The sequence below is a fragment of the Ambystoma mexicanum genome, chromosome 4q, assembly GCF_040938575.1.
Source record: "Ambystoma mexicanum isolate Mex_15411 chromosome 4q, UKY_AmexF1_1, whole genome shotgun sequence".
Classification (NCBI taxonomy): domain Eukaryota; kingdom Metazoa; phylum Chordata; class Amphibia; order Caudata; family Ambystomatidae; genus Ambystoma; species Ambystoma mexicanum.
The window spans coordinates 322,605,623-322,623,291 of NC_090928.1; the positions used below are offsets into that span (position 1 = coordinate 322,605,623).

The 17,669-nt window shown below is 42.6% G+C and overlaps 1 protein-coding gene across 1 annotated transcript in view; it reads right to left on the minus strand.

The window, feature by feature from the left end:
- The window catches only part of FH (fumarate hydratase), a 642,870-nt gene extending 625,409 nt beyond the window's left edge, over positions 1 to 17,461 (minus strand). The window contains exon 1 of the mRNA XM_069607901.1: positions 17,286 to 17,461. Coding sequence (XP_069464002.1) covers positions 17,286 to 17,414 — 129 coding nt within the window. The 5' untranslated portion in view covers positions 17,415 to 17,461. The remainder of the gene's footprint in view (positions 1 to 17,285) is intronic.
- Positions 17,462 to 17,669: the final 208 nt, after the last annotated feature.

Genomic DNA, 17,669 nt, shown 5'->3' on the forward strand with positions numbered 1-17,669 from the left:
ACTGCAAACCTAAAACCACTGGGAGGCACCTGTCATTAAATTGAAAGCCACACCAATCCGCCCAGCCAAAAACCAATATACACCAAGACTCACCTATTCCGATCAAAACCAGCATCAGAGCAGGCACAAGCAAGAAACCTACCACCTAAAACAACATAATCACACAACCAAACTCGACATACAACTCAGAGCCACAACAGTCAAACACCTCAAGTCCACAAACATTTCACAATACAAGAAGGACAAAGAATCAAGAATGAAAAACAGAACAAGAAAGAGGAATGAAAGCACAACCACTTTGAACTAGAATCAAAGAATTCGCAACACCTCAAAATTCCCACCAAACACCAGTAAGCAAACTAACAATACAGACCAAAACAAGTACAAAAACAGGACCTACCACTCCACCTACAATCCTTCCAGAACGGAAAAACAAGCCACAACTAAGGACCCAATGAATCCTAGAGTGTACCGACCAGATTACCAAACCGCCCAACACAAAACCCAGCAACCCCAAAAACATTTTTGGAAAAGCCCAGACAAGAATCAGAGCCAAGCTAGAATCCCTAACCATCCATACCTCTTACATAAGCTGAGACTGGAAAAAGACAACACGGACAATCAAGCACCCGACTACTACGATTTAGAACAAAGAAAGCCATTGCTCAACTTAATAGAACTGCTCAATGAAGGGATAGAGGGCCCAACAACACAACCAGCAAGTAACAGCCTCATCCAAGAGAGAACCGAAAATCCGACAGACACCACCCCAACCTAGAGGAGAGAAATAGTATGCAACAAAGAACAAGAAAAAACACACAGCGAAGGGGGCATAGAGCAGTGTGGCTAGCGGCCATGCAGTGAGGTCAATTATCTGTGCAGCTCCCGCATGATCCTGCTACATCGATACTTGTACCAGACAGATTAATTACAAAAATCGCATGGAAAACGAGGTCGGATGCTGCGTGGACCAACACTGCTTCGAAACATGACGCACACAGGAGAACGGAGTGATTGAAGATTACCGCGAGGAGGCCCAAGATGGCAGCCCCTGTGTCTCGATTTATCAGCGAGGCGGAAATCAACGACTCTCAATTGACAAGCGATTGGAGTGACAGAGCGGTCCAGAAGGCGGTAAAGTGGGCACGAAGTCTGGAAGCAGTGGAGGAGAGCTTGAGGCAGAAGTCTGGCGAGGGCGCCTGCCTGCTCACTCTGGTGAAGGAGAAAAGAGCTGCGCTGGGCATACGTGGCTGGACTTGACCTGGGCAATCCAACGAGGCCCGATAGTAGTGTGCGCAAGTCGTGTGGGCTGTGTCAGTTCTGTACACCGAGGTGTAGTGGAATTGCCCCGAGGACAAGATAAGAATACGTGCAAGAAGTACAGTTGTTAGCAGTCAAGCGGAACCATAGAAACTGGGTGCTCGTAGAGGAATGCATAATGGTGAAAGGTAACAGAGTGGGAAAGGTGAGGGGTGGTGCAGACATGGGAAGAGCTCTTCGGCAGACTGCTAGGGCGATGGGAACAAAAGGACCCGTATGTGCAAAGCTATGGCAGGGCCTAGGGGAGAAAACATAAGTCACCTCGAGTGTGAGAGACCTCAATGACTACGTTAAGAGACAGTACATACCTACCTGGCTAAGAAGGCTATTCAAATAGCAATATTACAAGAAACAGACCGGACACGCTGGCTAGAAAATGGGGAGTCAAGCTATACGGCTCACCTTTGCCAGCATACGCAAGGGGGGTTCTTGTATGGATTGCTCCGACAGCCCCCTTCCAACTGCTGGAGTTTAAAAAGGACGACGAGGGGAGGATGGTAGTTGTGCACCGAGTGTGGAAAAGGAGGGAATTTGTGTTGTAAACACCTACGTGCCAAATCACGATGCCCTGTGTTCATTATACTCGAGGTTGACCATGTATAGAGAGGTGACATGGGTGTGGGCAGGAGATTTTAATTGCACTCTTAGCCCTGTACTAGACAGAACTGACACCAAACACACAAAACCGGCACCACCGGCCAAGATTCTCGGCAGCCTGCTGCAGGATTTGAGTGGTGGACATATGGAGATCAAGGCACGGTGAAGAGCAGGGCTTCTCACACTTCTCGGCACCTCACGCGATATACACGCAGAAAGATTATATGTTCGCAGGGGAAGAAAGGTTGATTGACTTTGTGCACATAGGATATGAGGCCAGAACTCTATCGGACCATGCCCCACTGATAGCAACATGGCAGAGCGTGTCCCAGAGACCCTGGCTATCTACCTGGCAGCAGAGGGCGGAAGCTCTGTAAAATGAATTGATTGAGGACTACCCGAGGGACCAGATAGGGGAGTATTTTAGTATTAACAGACAGCATGGTGAAGATTAGCAAAATACACAATGCATTTAAGGTGGTCATGCAGGCTAAGGCAATTGGGAAAATGGGAGGCCTAAGAGCAGATATATTGAAAACCCAGGGGAGCAGCAAGAATGAGATAGCAAGTGCAGAAAAAGCTGAGAGAGGACCGCCTGCTGTGTCGGGCGAGTGACGGAACTGAGGCAAAATAAGTTTGAAGCATGGGAAAGACTGGAACGCTTTGACTTTGCGAAATACACCCAAAAACTACATGCAGAGGGAGGCAAACCGGGGAGACTGTTGGCGTAGCTATGCAGGCGGGAAGCACCGAGAGACAGGATTAACGCCATCACTGATATACACAGGGAGTTAGTCAGAACACAGGAAGGGATGAATGAGGTTTTTTTGAGATTCTTCAAAACTCTATACACGGACTGGACAACAAAAAGAGGTGAGGACATAGAGGCGGCCTTGGGGCAAATAGACCTATCAAGACTGGGAGAACACCAGGTGGACGCACTAGATGCCCCACGGACACTAGAAGAAATCACAGAAGTGATAAGAGTGCGCCCGATCTCCAAGACTGCGGGCCCAAATGGACTCCCAGGGGAGTTTTACACAACATCAGCATGAATACTACCGCATATATTGCTCCAGGTCTATACAGAAGCATACAAGCACTACCAAGCAGCCTGAGGGAAGCCACTATCATACCAATCCTTAAACTGGGTAAACCACTGCAGTGCTGCACATCGTACAGGCCCCTCTATGGTGAACCAAGACTGCAAAATCCTGACGGCAGTATTGGCAAACAGACTGAGGAGACTAATAGGGGACCTAGTACACACAGACCATGGCGGAAAACCACATGGAATTTGCGGAAACTACACCATGTCATAGACAGCACTAATCATCTGACGGACAAAAGTGCAGTGGCCTCATTAGATGCAGTCAAGGCCTTTGACTCGGTCCGCTGGGACTGGATGTTTGCGGCCTTGGCGCATTTTGGCATTGGAAAAGCTTTCTTGAGTTGGTTGAAGCTGATCTATACTGCGCACAGGGTCCGTGTGAAGACAGGCAGACAGACAGACCTCTGAGGTGTGGGAAGCGCAGAAGGGCACCAAGGAGGGCTGTCCACTATCACTGATGCTGTATATTCGCATTGGAGCCACTTGCTGTGTTCCTCCGGAAGGAGTATGGGGAGGCAGGGATAAAGTTAGACAGAGTGGTGCACCTAATCTCCTTGAATGCAGATGACATGCTGCTGTATGTAAACAGGCCAGAAGATAATTTACTGCACTTTTTGGATGTCATTGACCAGTTTGCTGAGGTGTCAGGGATCAGGGTGAAAAGGGAGAAGTCCTGCCTGCTCCCGCTGGTAGGGCTTAGAGACCTTGATGAACAGCATCTGCCCCGAATGGGACTTCCGTGGGAGACTAATAACTTTGTGTATTCGCAAAACGCAGAATTGCCATGGCGTGGAAATCGTCTGAAGGTCCTAAAATAGAAGCCTGGTGGGCGGATGTAAGGCGATAGTCACTGGCGGAGTCTGTTCTATGGTATAAAGTGCTTAAGAAGGGCAACCATGAAGGGAATGAGGGAATCGAGGCATTGAACTGCCTGGTACAGAACATGTTCAAACCTGGAGAAGATAAGATGTAGAGGCTGTAGGTTTCCAGGAGGAGGTTGATGCAGGAGGTGGGAGGTACTGACACGATTGGGTGACACGACTGAACATGAATGGTCGGCAACAATTGTTGTGGGGTGTGATTGACTTGTCGGAAAGGTGAGATGGAGGAGGAACGACTACCCCCCTGGGGAAACGCCCGATTGATATATGCCTGTATCCCTGGAGTGACATGGTGAAGCATGTCTGTATTGGTTTGTTTGTTGAATAAAATGAAAACAATTTTTTTTTTTTTTAAAACACCCACCCTACACTGCAGTCTTCTCAACCTACGATCCATGGCTAAATACAAAACAGAAATGTACGACCTCTTAAGCGAAGGCGGCCCAGACGCTCTCATCCTCAAGAAATATGGCTATCGCCTACAAAGCCATACCCGACAACTTCAAACAAATACACTCTATAAGAGGAAACCAAAGAAGGAATTGCACTAGCACATAAAAACACATCTGCTCCACTCCCCTCAGCCGACAGAAGATTGTGAATCACTCATAATCAACATCAAGCTCAAAGACCAATCCAACCTACTGTTCTGGCTGATATACAGACCGCCATCCTACAGCCACAACTTCACTACAAATCTAACTGATGACATTGCCAACCTCTCCATTTATGGCAAGTTGTCCTGGGGGACTTAAAACATTTGGTTCAAAAGAGAAAATGAAACCAAAGCAAACTCCCTCAGCACTCTACTGGAAACCCTCCACTTCAAACAAATAGTAAACGGTCCCAACCACAGTGATGGACACACCATAGACGCAATCTTCTGATGGATTCTTGACTGCCGCCCCACCGATACCAATCATATGATCCCATTCACTGTCAAAATACCAAGCCGCTTGGTGCCCACAAACATAAAACTACCAGTGTAAAAACCAAAAGAAACTGGAAGAGTCTTGACCTGGAAGCGCTAACGGATCTACTAGAATCAACCAAATCAAACACCTCCCAGCTAAATAGAATGACACTGAACTCTGCGGAAAAGAAACTTGACACTTGGAGCACAGATGCCCTAGACTAACTAGCACCACCTGCAAAACTCTTCAAACCCACCCCAAAGAAAATTGCAGCAAGATGGTTCACAGAAGAAATCAAGAAAACAAACTGCAAAGCGGAATGGAGAAAACACTACACCCAATTGGACAAAAATAAATACTGACAACAAATCTGAATTTATAAATCACCAGTCCTGAAAGCAAAAAAAGCATATTACACTACAAGAAAACCATTCACAACAAACCCACAAAAAGAACTGTTCAAAATCATCAAGGAAATTAAAAACCCAACCTCATGCAACAAATGTAGTACCATCACAATCCCTATGTAACAGCATCACAGCTTATCTGAGAGCAAAAATAGAAGCAATACAATGAACCAGCGAGGCAAGCCGTCCTACCAAAAACAACCCCCGCCGAACCACCAGAAACCAGCACCACTCCATTGATTCGAACCTATAAGCGAAGAAACTTTCAACAAACGAATAAAAGACACCAACCTCACTGGATCCCCCAATGACCCATGCGGACTGTGCATCTACAAAAAACACCTCTACCACAGAACGCTGGCCTCATACTTTCAACTACTAATGAATCTCTCCCTAAACACAGGACTAGTACCTACAACTTTCAAATCAGCATACATCAAGCACCTCGTAAAAAAAACTAAACAGGAAACGCGGAAGACCCTGCTGACTACAGACCTTGGAATCTCTGGACACGTTCAATACGGTTGTTCAAATTGAGTTATAGGCATTGTACATATTTTTGTTTCTAACAAATATGGTCAGACACAGAAGTGTGAGATAAACAAATATAGATTATTTTCTGCAAGAATTATAGTTCAGAGAGAAATTATTTACAGTGCATAGAAACAAAATGGAATCAATAGATGAAGCTCAAAATGAGGAAAAATTGAGTCCAAATAAAATAGCGACGCGTTTCGAGGAAGTTCTCCTTTTCTTCATAAGGCCAAACTTGGACTCTTAATGTAAAAGGAAAAACACAAATTCAGTAAAGAAAATATTGTAGGCACAATTCATAGACTGTTCATAACATATTTAATTTCACAATTTAGAAAATTTAGTGACGTTAGTTGTAACATGTCATAATATGCGTTGTAATACATGTAACATTATACGGTGAATTATGTGGTCCATGTTTGAGAGTGAAACTGAAGATCAATTAATACACCCCTTCCTGTAAAATAGACATTAAAACGTACAACATATTATAGTTCAGTGGAATGATCCCTCTAATGGGACCTATCAAGTGGATGGTGAAACATAAGCTAAAGTGAATATATAGGGAAAGAAAGCTAGTAGTTCCTAAGCTCTATCGATCTAGTGGGGAAGAAATGCGAAAGTCGTTACCTTTGTGTGTAGAAAGTGTCGGAAACAAAGAATCCGACGAAGCAGGAAAAATAAGTAAACAGACTGTCGTCGTGTATCAGTTAGTTCCTAGAGACACGGCCAATTCCCAAAAAGATACTAGAAATCTTTAAATAACAGAGCCTGATCAATGTGAAGCTCATTGTTTAAAAGTAACGGACATTAGTATGAAATATATAAAAATCGAATAACATACCTAGCCAGAATGTGGATGGCGGTAAGCTTCATCTATTGATTCCATTTTGTTTCTATGCACTGTAAATAATTTCTCTCTGAACTATAATTCTTGCTGAAAATAATATAGCTTGGATATATATTTGTTTATCTCACACTTCTGTGTCTGACCATATTTGTTAGAAACAAAAATATGTACAATGCCTATGACTCAATTTGAACTGTATTGGATTAATCCAAACATTTGAAAGTGTGCATGGTACGGGAGGGTTCACAAGTCGAATCCTCTTTCTTTTTACTGTTTATTGTCGGGGTCTTGTGCCATGACCCCAGTTCCTCCCCCGCACCTAAAAGTTTATTTAAAATAATCCTTGAATTTCTTTACTAAATCTATTTACCATAGGTGTGCACTTATATCTAAACCCTTTGCTATTTTGTTCCCTAGTCAGCTAGTGTGGCACAAACCATAGGGTGCACCCATATTTAACTCAAACAACTACTTGACCTTGACCATTAACCTTCTCTAGGTTAAATGAGCTCACTGACAAGCACGCCACAACACTAGCTTTCAGTGCAGAAGAAGCAACCCGTATCCTAGGTCTCATCAAAGATACAGAAAAAACTTTACAAAGTGAAGATAATCCCGGAAAAAAACAATTCAGAAACTAGAAAAACTCATTAGACGTGAGATCTCCCAAAAATTACATGCTAGCACATTAGTGGAGTATTATAAAGCTAAGAAAATTCGCAGAGCTCTGAGGGTTTACCTAAGACCAACACTTTGTAGTGAAAATAAAATCTTTTTACAAAAATGGGATCAGATCTTGAATAAGTGTTCTTTAGATCTTACACTGCTAACTATTGAGGAATTGTCAAAATCCCTTGTAACCATTGATTCTGAAATTAAAACTCTCCAAGACCAGATATCTAAATTTAAATCGGCAAAAGACCTTTCCGAGATATTAGAGGATATCAACCTGAAATTGGCAAACTATAAGACTGAAATTGAACAGAGGAAATTAAGAAAATTTAAAAAAGAGATACCTTTGACTATCTCAATGATATAGTATACAATTGGCAAGAATATTACCGACAGCGAAACTTTAATCGTAATAACCAACAAAACTCTAACTCTGCAAACTCAGGCAACAGTAGCGACAGCAGTGTTGGTGAACCCATCCAGAGGCCCTCCGCAGACCGTACTAGTGAACATGAACAAACAGAAGACACCAATAGATCAGGGGTGTCCACATCTCCAATTAATAAAGACGCTGAACCTAATACATCAACGGGGGCTTTTTTTTTTTAGGTATAAGAGAAAGGCCCAGAGAGGGAAGAAAGCCACAAACAAAAAGAGAAACAAATAAAGGACAACAATCTAGTGGTGAATATTTCCAGTAAGATCCTTTCAGCAGAACAACTTAACACATTGAACAAAGGATTATCGTTTGTTCCAACGTGCAATACTTCATTATTTCAAGAAAAAATATGTCTACATAGATTGATGCGAAAATTAAGACTCAAATTTTTCTTTGATTCGCAACCTGAAATGGAATCTAGACCACCACAAAGTGACTTATATACGTCCCAAGAGTACATTTGACCCACATGTACAAAATTAAATTCTGAATTTATTTGAGAAGAGTGTCCTACAAGATTTAAGCAGAATTGAATATAGAAGAAAGACACCCATCAATATCAAAAACCGCCAACTAGATCTAATAGATGAACTGGCTAAAAGTGAAGACATTATCATTAAACCAGCTGACAAAGGTGAAGCAATTGTTAACATGGATACATCCTTCTATGTTAAAAGATGCATTGAACTCCTTAACGACACAGACACCTATGCTATATTAGATAGGGACCTGCTACCAGAAATCAGAGAACTGATTAACAATACTCTGTTAAAAGCCAAAGAGAATGAATGGATTAATGATAAAACACATCAATATCCCACTAATTCCCATCCGATTACACCAGTCTTCTATGGGCTCCCTAAAATTCACAAAGATAAACAAAATCTACCCCTCAGACCGATTGTTGCTGGGACAGAGAGTGTCTTCGACCCACTGGCAGTCTACATTGACAGATTACTACAACCACTTATACAGGCATCATCCACATACCTAAAGGACACAACAGACTTTCTTAATGGACTTAAAGATTTCTCAGCCATCAGTGAAGACTGCATAGTATTCAGCCTTGATGTATGTAGTTTATATACCTCAATACCCCATAGTGAAGGTATAGATTCTGTTGAATGGTTGCTACTTAATAATTCAGGTGTGAAAGCTAATCCTCATTCTGGAGCTACTCAATTTAATCCTTTACAATAGCTATTTTAGACATCAGGGCAAATACTTTTTACAAACATCGGGTACCTCGATGGGATCATGGATGGCGCCCGTGTACGCTAATACTTTTATGTTTCAGTTCGAAAGTCAGCATGTACTGGAACACCCCACATGGGCAGCATACATTTTAACCTGGAAGAGGTTTATTGATGACATTTTCTGCATTTGGTGTGGCACACGAGATGACCTAGATCCGTTTTTTGAATACCTTAATTCAGTGCACCCCAGGATCAAATTTACTATTGAGATTGGTAACCCTTATCTACATTTTCTTGACGTTAACTTGGGCATTGTTAACAATAAGATTGCTACATCTGTATACCATAAACCGACTGACGTTAACAATTTGCTTCACTATTCTAGCTTCCACCCGAGGGCGATGCACCAAAGTCTACCATATAGTCAAATTTTACGCTTGAAAAGAATCATTTCTGACCCAGAAGTTCTAGATAAGGAATGCACAAATCTTGTTGGTAAATTTCAGTACAGAGGCTACCCACCGGAAACTTTGGAAATTGCCAAAGATAGAGCTTCAGAGATCTCTCGTACAGATTTATTGAAACCTAAATCTGTTGTTAAATATACCCCACTTCTATACATATCAAAATTCTCAAGACAGAGTTTTCAGATCACAAAAAGTATAAAGAAACATTGGAATATCCTTCACAATGATCAAACTCTATTAGAATTGTTCCCCACACCTCCAATGATTGTTTATTTGTTTGTTTGTTTATTTATTTGTATGGCGCTCCAAACCCAGAGGTAGAAGGGCGCTTAAGAATTTGGTTACAGAGTTGAGAAGTATCTGTGTGTTGCATACTTCATACAGGTTTATAATATATACATATATATATATAGTGGTCAATAAACAGAGCATATGCAGTGCGTACAATACACAATTTTCAGAATAAATACAGTGTCTAAACCAGTATCCGCCCGGGTCTAGAGTTAGTGGTGCCATTCTTTGTTTAGCAGCCAGCTGATGACCTGCTTCCTGAAGATTTGGAAGGATTCGACAGTTTTGATGTTAAGCGGTAGGGAGTTCCAGAGTTGGGGGGCAAGCACTGTGAAGCTTACCCCTCCCGCTCTTTTTAGGTGGAACCTGGGCACTAGTAGGCAAAGAGTGTTGGAGGATCTGGTGAATCTGGTGTCAGGGTGAGTTTATTGGCTAAATAAGGTGGTGCTAGGTGATTGAGGGCTTTGTACGTGAGGCAGATGATTTTTAGATCAATTTTTTGGCGTATAGAAAGCCATTTGCAGGCTTTCCTAGTGGCAGAGATATGTTCTTGTCTGGGAATGTTGAGGGCTGCGCGTAAGGCGTTATTTTGTATTACCTGCAATTTATTGAGTACGGATTGATTAGCGCCTACGTACAGGCTGTTACAGTAATCCAGTTTGGATTGTGTTAGGGCCCTGGCAAGGGTGAGGCAGCTGTTGGGTGATAGGAAGGGTCTGCTGGCCCTAATGAGCTTGCCGGTATAGGCAGCGGCTGAGGCGGTCATATTGGTGTGTTTGCTGAGGTTGGTGTTGGCATCTAGATAGAAGCCAAGGGTTTTTACGCTTTTGGCTATGGGAATGGGATGACCATCGATGGTGATGTTATTATAGCAAGGGTCAAGTTTAGTTAGAGTGTTGGGGGAGCCGACAATTAGGAGCTCTGTTTTCTCATCATTCAGGCAGAGACCATGGGAGGCCATCCATGCCTGAATGATGGAGAATATTTTGTTGATCCGGGCGGAGTCTTCTTGGTAATTACCAGAGATAGTGAGGAGTATCTGGGTGTCATCTGCGTAGTTTGTGTAGGTGACACCCAGATGATCCAGTTGGTCAAATAGAGGCTTTGTAAATATGTTATACAAAGTGGGGGATACACAGGAACCTTGTGGGACCCCGCATGTGATGGGGATGGGGTCTGCTGCAGCTGTAGTGGAAAAGACTCGTATGGTTCTGTTAGCCAGGAAGGATTGTATCCATGTGATGGCAGGGGAGGAGACGTGGGCTGCGGTGGCATGGTGATTACAGAGGACCTCATGGCTGACCAGGTCAAAGGCCGCTGAGAGGTCTAGGAGGAGTAGGATAGCGGCATTGCCTTTGTATTTAATTTCATCAATCTGGCTTTTGAGATCAACAAGGGCGGTTTAAGAGACAAGCTGGTGAAAGCTGAAAGAGTACCAAAGGAGAAACAACTTTTCCTAGCGAACAAAAAACTAGGCACCTTCCCTTGTTTAGGGTGTATACACTGTAATAACACAATCAAATGTAATGTAGTGTCTCACCCCAGGAATGATCAAAAAATCAAATTAAGAGACTACTCCACGTGTCTGACATCAGGTGTCATATATATGTTGAAGTGCCCTTGTGTCAAAGTGTATGTAGGACAGACCAAAAGACCTGTCAAATCAAGACTGTCTGAACACAAGTCGAACATAAGATGTAATAACCAATACTAACCGGTAGCCCGCCACTTCAACATGCAGAAACATTCAATTGCCCAATTAAAATACCAGGTGCTAGAAGTTGGCAAACGACCTACAAGAGGAGGTGACTACCAGTCACTCTTACTACAAAGAGAGGCATATTGGATTGACAAGTTAAGCTCTTTACAGCCCTGGGGTTTAAATGAAGATTTCACATTGAACTGTTTCTTGTGATTTGAATTTGTCAATAAGGAATGCTTGATCTTCAACAACATAAACTTGAAAGTTACATTACTATTCCAGTGTCTGACTGTGATTTAAGGCACTACTTTGTTGAGACTAATAGATGGTTGCCATAAAAATCATTGCCTGTAAATTCAATGTAAAAATTGTCCTTATTGTTTACTCTTATTTATGTCATTTTTTTAAAACTTATTACATTTAATTTTGATCTTCTGTAAATTAAATGCATTTACCCAATTGAGACTGTCACATTGTACTATGTCTTCCATGTTAAAAAGAGAGATCTAGGGTTAGTTTCCCTCTTCGTGAATAATGTGAATTTATATCTTCAACCTATTTTAGACTGAGAGGTTACACGCAGTCATTCAGTGACCTTGCCCTGATGATTTGATAATTATATTTCTTTTTCCCCCTCTTAGATCAGAGCATTCTGTTCAATTTACGACCTTTTTCTCATTGCTTATTTCAATTCTATTTCACACGGTAAACTATTTTTCTTAGCTTTCCTCTCCCCGTTCTATTATGTGCGGACTAGTATTTGTTATGCCTATTTACATTTTACACTAGGTATCTGCACCGCATGAATTTTTCTTATCAATCGATCTTATTTCGCACTTTTGCGCTTCTTGATTCAAATGACTTCTAGTTTTTTTAATATCTAGAGGTCCATACTCTATCACAACATATAACCTCGTTTCAAGATGGCCGATCTTTCGGCCTGATTACTCCTTAGTCCTTCTTCTTTATCTATAACTCTAGTCCTCTATTTATCTCCATGGTCACATGCTGTTTCCATAGTTTGTGAACAACAAGCTGCTCAGCTGAACAGACCCTGTTCAGGATTGTCCCCCTACGCTCCAGGTAAGCCCTAATGCATTAACATTTGTCTATCTAGGGACCAGGGATAAAGTTGCGTGACAGAACTCCTACATTCTGAGGCACTCCTGCAGGGACAGCGGGATATTTGAGGTCCACACTTTACGTGGGCTCTTCTATTGATTATTTACCGCCATCCACATTCTGGCTAGGTATGTTATTTGATTTTTATATATTTCATACTAATGTCCGTTACTTTTAAACAATGAGCTTGACATTGATCAGGCTCTGTTATTTACAGATTTCTAGTATCTTTTTGGGAATTGCCCGTGTCTCTAGGAACTAACTGATACACGACGACAGTCTGTTTACTTATTTTTCCTGCTTCCTTGGATTCTTTGTTTCCGACACTTTCTACACACAAAGGTAACGGCTTTCGCATTTCTTCCCCACTAGATCGATAGAGATTAGGAACTAGTAGCTTTTTCGCCCTATATATTCACTTTAGCTTATGTTTCACCATATACTTGATAGGTCCCATTAGAGGGATCATTCCACCGAACTATAATATGTTGTACATTTTACTGTCTATTTTACAGGAAGGGGTGTATTAATTGACCTTCAGTTTCTCTCTCCAACATGGACCATATAATTCACCTTATAATGTTGCAACTAACGTCGCTACATTTTCTAAATTATAAAATTGAATAGGTTATGTACAATCTATGAATTGTACCTACAATATTTTCTTTACTGAATTTGTGTTTTTCCTTTTACATTAAGAGTCCAAGTTTGGCCTTATGAAGAAAAGGAGAACTTCCTCGAAACGCGTCGCTATTTAATTTGGACTCAATTTTTCCTCAATTTGAGCTTCATCTATTGATTCCATTTTGTTTCTATGCACTGTAAATAATTTCTCTCTGAACTATAATTCTTGCAGAAAATAATATAGATTGGCTATAAATATATATTTGGTTATCTCACACTTCTGTGTCTGACCATATTTGTTAGAAACAAAAATATGTACATGCCTATAACTCAATTTGAACAACTGTTTTGGATTGATCCAAACATTTGAAAGTGTGCAGGGGACGGGAGGGTTCCCAAGTTGAATCCTCTTTCTTTTTACCATTTATTGTCGAGGTCTTGTGCCATGACCCCAGTTCCTCCCATGCACCTAAAAATATATTTAAAATAATCCTCGAATTTCTTTACTAAACTACTTACCCATAGGTGTGCACTTATATCTAAACCCTTTGCTTTAAGGAATCTCTACGTTACCAGCGAAACTCCTGGAGAACCACATCTACAAAGAACTACTCAAACATGTAGAAAGCAACGGAATACTCGACCAATCCCAAGTCGGCTTCCGACCCATGTGAGGAAATTAATCAACACTTCTCTCCATATGGAACGAGCTAAAAATAAACGCAGACAACAGCACCCAATCGGCCCTCATACTACTAGACATATGCCGCATATGACACAATCTCAACGCAGACAATGCAACCTTTTGCCATGGGCACACAAGGATTGCCATATGATAGGATAGGTTGTTTTTAATACCATGAGGTTTCTAAGAGCGGACCCGGGGATCGAACCAGTACTGCTCCATGTCGTCTTGCTTCCAAGGCAAACACGTTTCCCCTGAGCTATCCTCCCGAGACTCAAGCACCTGTATGCTTACCAACGCATACCACCTAGAATCAAACCCACATACAGTGACCGTTTGTTATGAACAAACTACCAACATCCCAGCAAAAGCAATTTTGCCCTTTCCCTCTTCTCCCACCCCTTCTCTTATTTTCAGATCCCCCAAAGCATTTGGAGACTGTGCAAATGATAGCGGTAAGCATTACAAATACCAATAACATAACGTAACTCACTGTGCAGCCAAAGGGCGAGCCAAGGAGGAGTTAATCGGGGTTGCACCTGTATGACCTTCTCAGAGTCAATGGAACACCTCAAAAAGTCCATATCCAAAAGATGAAGCAAGCCACGATTGGAAGGTGAAATGCTCCATCACACAGGCATGTATCCATAAACTGCACATACACCAACATTGCACACACACCGTAAACAAACGCCAATATCCTGCAGATGTACTGTTACACACTGCAGACATCCTGTATGTACCCAACGACATAGACACAAGCAATCACTAGCAAATAATCCTCACAGATCGACACACTGCACTAGCACCCACAACAAACATGTTCATACTGTCCACATGCACACACATATGCAGAAACAATAGAATAAGGATGAATGAAATCTCAGGTTTTAAAGAGGGACAGGCGCATGCTACTTAATAAAATGCATGCATTTATTATTTTTTTAACTGGCAAGGAAGAAAAACATACACAGATGTTCCCTGAATACTTCTTTAGCTGCACGAAATTCTACATAGTGAGGTACTCGCTCAAAGGCAAGTGATATTTTGAAACTGTAGAAGGCAATCAACAAACCGGGACTGCTCAAAACATGTCAAAAGTAGTCTCAGGGAAAAGTAGAACAAGGCCGTTCTTTGCCACTTGTTGGCAAAGTGATAAAAACTAACATATCCATTGTACAAAAAACATCTCATGAAAAAGTTAAACAAAAACATATGAAATCTGATTATTTCCACGTTTATGCCTTGATACGGCTTCCTCTTAAAAGTCATATCGTCTGGCTCCACTACATCAGTGTACATGGGAAGACTGGTGCGCATTTGCATAATGGAACAGCCAGCTGTTTGTAGGGGAATGTCCAACCATTTAACAACAATCCCTGGCAATATGGAATTTAGTGGCAACCACTGACAACTGATGGCAACCGTAGTCCTGGGGAAGAGTACCTGGACATTTGAAGCCATTCTCAAGAGCAACTATTAGTGCCATAGGGTCGGACTGGCCATTAAACAAACTGGGCGTTCGCCCGGTGGGACAACAGCAGCAATGGCTCGAGGGCTGATCTCCTATTGGTTTAAGGATGTCTCCGTGGGCGTGATCACTCCCCTGCCCTTTCCTCCTCAAGCCATGGGAGGATACAAAAGAGACCAAAGAGATTAAAAATCACACGTTAGCATAACTAAAGGACTTGTGACGCTTTGCGGAGCATCACCAGACCCGGCTGAAGATGTGTGGTGGGCATTTCAACATGGTGGTTGGGGTGCCGCCTTGCTTAGACGGGTAAACAGTCTGAGGCACCCATGAGGTGCATACATTATTATAGTAGAGACAAAGAAATACAGCTAGGGTTAATAGTACCCAATAATCCCGAGATGGACGTACAGCCAGCAGGGGGGCTAAAACACTAAATGGCCATTGAAATCTATAAATCCTTTGTCAACAAACGGTTGACGTGGAGGAACCAGTGTAAAAAGGCAACGAGGGGATAACACGTATGTATAGCCCGAGGGAAGTGAATGTCAAAAGGGCTCCAGCAAACGCAGCTTGTAAAGTGAATGCTGCAAAGCGCACAGTTACAGCCCCAGAACAAAAGTAATATAACAAGGAATATATTGCCATGTTCCTAACATTGACTGGCAACACGGGGGCAGTTGCTGGGGTGACAAACCCCCCCACCCGCCCCTTTCACTTGAAAAGATTGAAAGGCCCAGGCGCCGTCCCAGAGCAGGTCCCTCATATAGTCATGATGTAAACACTAATCCACCCGCAACTAAAGAGCTCATATTTCATAGGGGGACAAATAGCTCACTGTGTTAGGTGCTTGTTGCTCAGATCTGTGCTTACACTTCAGACAACAGGTTGAATGCAGGAAGGGAAATCCATTGTTTATACGATTTAAAAAAACGTGTTATATTAAAATGGCTAGTTTAATACAAGTGCTGAGAAGCACGGCAAGCAGCACCATGAAAAATCAAATGAGCAGTTATATACATTTTTACTATGACCCACTCTGCTGGCTGATTCAGGGCAAAGTATTATAGCGAGAGCATCAACAGGTAATGCGGACACAGCCGTGCTTGCTTTTGTGGCAGTGCTTATGAACGCAGACACGTTCGCAATGCTGTGTAGAGGGTAATAGCGGACGATTATTCCAACCAGGTTGGAATCCTTTACTGTCAGGACTGGCTGTGGCCAAACAGCCCATCCTTGGTGCCCTATCATTTGTTGGCAATTAATTCCAACTGAGAGTCTACCCGAGCAGTTAACATGAATGGTTAGCAACTGCATCGACATATGATGGCAACGCAAACACTTGGCATGAATCGCATGACGAGAATATCAATCCGTGTAAGTAACTTGGCATTTGATGGGAACGAGTAACACATGCTTACACAGTGCCTGTTCAAAAGCCTGTACTATCGCTGTTGCCAATGCCTGTCCTCTGCCCTTCTCAGACACTGCACTGTCAGACTTGAAATGCATTATTGTACTAGACTATCTCATGTGTTCAGAACCGCCTTTAAGTCCTATGATTTTAGTGTGCTCTTCGTAAAAAGCGCTTTCTTAACCAATGTCTTAAATAAAAAAAGTAGGTCTCTGGCGGAAGGAGGGAAAGGGCCCAGGGGGATTTGTGCCCCAGTAGCGAAAAACAAAAAGTTGCCACACAAGTTTGGGATCAGAGCGAGAAATTTCACATATAAAGCTGTGCAACCGGATAGATTGCAATTGAATATGCTTATTTTTTTTAATAGCACTGTTGCAATTCTTAGTCTTAACATTGAACTAGGTCTCGAGTTTCTCATCTCGGTAGCGTATGCCCGTGTTCTTTAACACTGCCCGTCAGAGTAATCTACCTGCAACGCTGCGTGGTGGACTAGGGGGCGCTGCGACTACATGTCAGGGAACGAGGGTTGGTGCGGACTAGAGGACGTGAAAGGTCACCCTGTGCTGCACTTATACAACATATACTCACCATTCTTTGCCAAGCGGAGCTCGCTGCCGGTACCAGCACAAAGAGTGGACTCTGAGGGTTGCAGTGGTTGAGAGTTCCCGAATAGTTATGCCTGAGTCGCTGCAGGACTGAACGGAGTGAACGGTACATGGTGAGGGAAAGGTAGGTGGCGACTAGTTCCTACTAGAGAAAAGAACGCAGCAACGCATCATCGTCACGTGATGTACACGTTCATGAAAGAAGTGGGAGGGAAGAGGTTGAGAGTTGACGCAGGCACGCGGATCTTGCTCTGAGAATGAGAGCGTGCAGCCAGTTCCCTTCGAACTGTAGACCCGGGCAAGTCAAGCTTTTAAATGTCTAGTCCAGCGCAGAGGCATCTGGAGGGCTGTCACAGGGTTTGGTGAG